This window comes from Benincasa hispida, chromosome 4, assembly GCF_009727055.1.
Source record: "Benincasa hispida cultivar B227 chromosome 4, ASM972705v1, whole genome shotgun sequence".
NCBI lineage: Eukaryota > Viridiplantae > Streptophyta > Magnoliopsida > Cucurbitales > Cucurbitaceae > Benincasa > Benincasa hispida.
Genome location: NC_052352.1, coordinates 45985717 through 45990757, shown reverse-complemented (window position 1 = coordinate 45990757; position 5041 = coordinate 45985717). Strand labels below are relative to the sequence as shown.

The 5041-nt window shown below is 33.4% G+C and overlaps 1 protein-coding gene across 1 annotated transcript; it reads left to right on the top strand.

Annotated features, from left to right (window-relative positions):
* The first annotated feature begins 284 nt into the window (after positions 1–284).
* LOC120076724 (putative wall-associated receptor kinase-like 16) lies at positions 285–4403 on the top strand. Its single transcript, XM_039030621.1, has 3 exons — positions 285–1280; positions 2899–3060; positions 3134–4403. The coding sequence occupies exons 1-3, from the start codon at positions 425–427 to the stop codon at positions 4177–4179; spliced, it is 2064 nt and encodes a 687-aa protein (XP_038886549.1). The 5' UTR covers positions 285–424; the 3' UTR covers positions 4180–4403.
* The last annotated feature ends 638 nt before the right edge of the window (positions 4404–5041 follow it).

The window sequence follows — 5041 nt, the reverse complement described above, 5'->3', positions numbered from 1 at the left end:
CATTCTCCTCATTTCTTACAAAAATTTGTATATTTGTTAAGTACAATGTTGAATTCTAGGTCAAATTCCAAAAAAAAACTTCTTGGCCAAATTCCGAAAACCAAAAGAAGTTTGTTAAAAGTACTGGTTTTTTAAATCACTGGTAAAAGTAGATATCAAAGGAAGAAATTTGGAGTTAGAAATAGTGTTCATAGACTTAATTTTTTTTAAAAAAAAAACAGGTAGACTGCTAAAAGATGATAATGTAGCCCTATATTAAGCTTTGCGTGTGGATATCATAGTGAGGCAAAGGAAGCTGGGAGAGAAATTGAACTTTGGTTCTTGCTTCTTCCTTGCGTAGTGTCGGGGCTTTCTTGGTTACAGAGAAAGAAATAAACAGTCATCTTGCAGTGAATTAATTGGCAGATCAAGGCAGGCATAAGGCATGGGACACCCCACAGAAAAGCTTGTTCTACTCATGATGTTGTCATTGTCAGCAGCGGCCTCGCAGGACTGTGACGAACGATGGTGTGGGAACATGGAAATTCCGTATCCATTCGGAACGAAAGAGCAGTGTTATCTAAGTGACACTTTCTTGATCACCTGCAACAAAACATATCATCCTCCAAGAGCATTTATCGGGAATGGTAACGTTGATGTAACAAATATATCGATCGACGACAGCGAGCTCGACATCTCGTTTTTCATAGCCAAAGATTGCTACACACAAAATGGTTCCCAGAATGGCAGCCATAACTTCGCCACACTTCAAACGCCATTATTCACAATTTCTAACACCAAGAACAAGTTCGTCGCAATCGGTTGCGATACATCAGCTCATATTTCTGGCAATATCCAAGGGGATACCTATAGAGGTGGGTGCATGGCCTTGTGTGGAAACACTACTAAAACTATAAGAGATGGGCACTGCGCTGGGAATGGGTGCTGTGAGTTGGAAATTCCTGAAGGCCTCAAATATTTGGAGTTGGAAGTGAAGAGCTTCAACAAACACTCCGAGGTATTTAAGTTTAATCCATGTGGGTATGCTTTTGTTATTCAACATGACAAATTCAATTTCTCCTCCAAATATATTTCCAATTTTACACCACTTGAAGTTCCATTGGTGCTTGATTGGGCAATCCCAAACAATACTTGCTCAAAATCAAACAACGAAACCAATTGCAATAATATATGTGGACCAAATACCAAAAAGATTAACTTCCTCAATGATGGTTCTGAATATCGTTGCCGATGTTTGGATGGTTTCAAGGGAAATCCATATCGTCCTCAAGGTTGTGAAGGTAAAAACCCTATTTACCTCTAAATTCTAGTGTACTATTTTAATCATCATTGAGTTGAGATGGGTGGTTAAAAGTAAAAAGGTAACATTAGAGATTTAAAAAAACAAAAGGAAAAATACCTTTCTAGTCCTCAAGTTTTTTGGAATAAGTACGTTTGATCCTTGAATTTTTAAATTAGTCATTTTAGTTCTTAAGTTTTAAATAACAAGTTTTAAAGGTCCCCTTCATTAATATAATTGTTTAAATTAAAAGATCTGTCCATGTAGATTATTTAAATGCTGATGTGACTTGCTGACTAAGTTGATGTTTAAAATGTCCTCTTCACTTAACATAATTATTTAAATTAAAAGATCTGTCTAAGTAAATTATTTAAATGTTGATATGACTTGCTGATTAAGTTGATGATCTGTCCAAGTAAATTATTCAAATGCTGACTAAGTTGAAGTAACTTCACAACACAAATTTAAATCCAAGTCATCAACTTAGTCAGCAAGTCACAATATTATTTAAATAAGCTACTTAGATTCAACATCATTTCATTTATGTCTTTTTTTGTCTTGTGAAGTTTGACTCGTGAAGTAACTTTATGAGACGAACTTCACGAGACAAATTTAAACCAAATCATCAACTTAATCAACAAGCCACATCAACATTTAAATAGTTTACTTGGACAGATCTGTTAATTTAAATAGTTCTGTTAAGCAAGGGGACCTTTAAAATCTATTATTGAAAGCTTAAGTACTAAAATGACTAATTTGAAATTTTTGAGACTAAATGCACCTATTCCAAAAAACTTTGGAATAGGTTACATCCATCTCAACCCACCTAAAAACATGTCACATGACAAAAAAGAAAAAGATTTTTTTAAAAAACTTAAGTTATTATTTTATCTCTCATATGATAAATGATGGGCTACATGGAGATGGGTGTAGCATTACTCCATTTTTATCATTATGGTTTGAGTTTAATTTCTATTTGGTCCCTAAGTTTCATAATCTTATATTTTTACTCTTCAAACTTTGAGTCTAAGTTTTTATTTGGTGTTCATATTTATTTTTTTATTTCACACTGTTACCCTTATATTCTCTTACTGATGCGTAGTATTACTTTTATCAAATAATTTAGAACAATGAGATGAATTATTTTTTAAATTAGTTTGAAAAGTGATAATTTTGATGAAATATATTTAATTATAATTATTTTAATGAATTTATATTAATTAATAGAGAATAAATACAACTTACTAAAAGTGAGCATTACTGAAAATTCTAGACTAAAAGTGCAAAATCTTCAGAACTAGGCCCAAATGATAATTTAACTCAAAACTTTGTGACAGATATGGTTACATTTTAAAACATAAAAGACCAAAATTGTAAATCAAATTCAGTACTCGTAGGTAGTGTAATATTTTTAAACTCACAACTCACAGTGACCACAAAGTTATTTTTTTGTAAAATTAAATTTTATGTAATACATTAAATTTAAGCTTCTGAATTTAGCGGGGGATTCAAAATGAGTAAGAAAATATCTAAAAATTGAATCTAGAAAGAGAGAAGATATGATGTTATGGGGATTTTGTTAATTTGATTGGTTGTGTTCAATTTTGGGACATTTTCAGATATAAATGAATGCAAGGATAAAAGGTTGAATGACTGTGAATATAAACACATGTGTTCTAACACACAAGGAAACTATACCTGCGGTTGTCCTAAGAACTATAAAGGAGATGGAAGGAGAGGATGCATCCCAACATATAAGGCCTTTGTTCAATACATCGTTGGTGAGTTTAATCTTTCTATTATTGATCATCTTTCTATTATAAAAATGTAATTTGTTGATGAAATTAAATGCAGGATGTACGATAGGGTTAACAATTTTAGTGATTGGGTGCACATTGTTATGCTTGGGGTATGCAAAGTGGAAGGCCAACCACCAAAAGAACAAATTTTTCAAGAAAAACGGAGGCTTTTTGCTTGAAGAACATCTTTCTAAGTGGGAATCACCGGTCGAGATATTCAGAATTTTCACCCATGAAGAGTTGAAGAAGGCTACAAACAAGTTCCATGAAAGCACAGTGGTGGGAAAAGGTGGCTTTGGCACTGTTTACAAAGGTGTCTTAGATGACGGCTTGATGGTTGCAATTAAGAAATCAAAATTAGTGGATCAATCCCAAACTGACCAATTCATTAACGAAGTCATTGTTTTGTCCCAAATCAACCATCGCAACGTGGTCAAGCTTTTGGGGTGTTGTTTGGAGACAAAAGTTCCTTTGTTGGTCTACGAGTTTGTAACCAACCGCACTCTCTTTGAACACCTCCACAACAAAACCAATCATCCCCCTCTTTCTTGGGAAACTCGTTTGAAAATAGCTTCAGAAATTGCCAGCGTCCTCGCATATTTGCATTCTTCAACTTCAAATCCCATCATTCATAGAGATATCAAGTCTTCTAATGTACTTTTAGACCATGATTACACTGCAAAGTTGTCCGATTTTGGAGCTTCGAAGCTGGTCCCATTGAATCATACTCAGTTATCCACAATGGTACAAGGGACTCTTGGATATTTGGACCCTGAATACTTGTTGACGAGTGAGTTGACGGAAAAAAGCGACGTATACAGCTTTGGAATTTTGCTTTTTGAACTTATAACAGGGAAGAAGGCTGTGCGTTTTGACGTGCCAGAAGAAGAAAGAATTCTAGCCAAGATAGTCCTATATGCGATGAATGAAAATCGTTTGGAAGAAATTGTTGAGCAGGGTCTGGCAACGGAAGGAAATATTGACGAGATAAAAGAGGTGGCAAAGCTAGCAAAAGAGTGTGTAAAAGTAAAAGGGGAGGAGCGTCCCAACATGAAGGAGGTGGCTATGGAGTTGGAGGGGCTGCAAATGTTGCATGGTTAACCTCATTTCAACATGTCGGCAAATGAACTTTAGACTCAAACCTTTTTCTTTTTTACATATGTGGGAATGAGACATTGAACCTCCAATCTTGAAGTTGATAGTAGATTATTCATGCTAGTTGAACACTGTCCATTTATTATTAATTTGTCTGACAATGTGTATCACTAAATACGATGTATAGTCGTATAATGTTTAAAATTTATAAATGATAGATCTATTACTTATAAGATTCCATCGTAGAAAATAAGGGAAGAATATCATCAATATTTATATATCACATTTTCAGCCAACAAAATAATCCTTTTAATTATTAAAAAAGTTATCAATTTCTAACTTAATTAGATACAACCATGGGAATTAATATTCCATGTAAAAAGAAATGTGCAGGGCTGAAGTTAATGACTAATAAGAAGTTATTAGCGAAGACTTAATTCCTATTGCCTATAAAATCTATCATAGATTGTTATCAACACGTAGAAGTGTATCAATGATAAAAGTTTTTCACTGATACCAAACAATATCATTAATAGGACTACCACTAATAGTATACTATAAGTGATAGGATATAGATTGTGTGTGCCCTGTTAAAGCGAGCAATTTATTGATTTTAAAGTTTTTGAGGATTGGTTTTGCTAAATCTGCAAATTATTTTGTGTTTTGCTAGATTTTCCATATCTTTTTCCGTCATTTTTCTACATGTGTATGAGAAATCCGATAACTATATGAATAAAAGTTAAATCTATTAATTAAATGAATCTTGAGCAAAGAACCTATTCTTTATCTCAAGACTTTTGATGTTTAGACTATCGATGTTTGAGAATTAGCCAAGGATTTTCATATGATCATTTGAAATTATTAACAC

What these genes read in the sequence shown, in the direction of transcription:
- LOC120076724 (XM_039030621.1), top strand. Translation starts at nt 425, where the DNA reads ATGGGACACCCCACAGAAAAGCTTGTTCTACTCATGATGTTGTCATTG. An exon ending in TCGTCCTCAAGGTTGTGAAG is followed by an intron (nt 1,281 to 2,898) that starts GTAAAAACCCTA and finishes GGACATTTTCAG; the next exon opens with ATATAAATGAATGCAAGGAT. An exon ending in CTTTGTTCAATACATCGTTG is followed by an intron (nt 3,061 to 3,133) that starts GTGAGTTTAATC and finishes AATTAAATGCAG; the next exon opens with GATGTACGATAGGGTTAACA.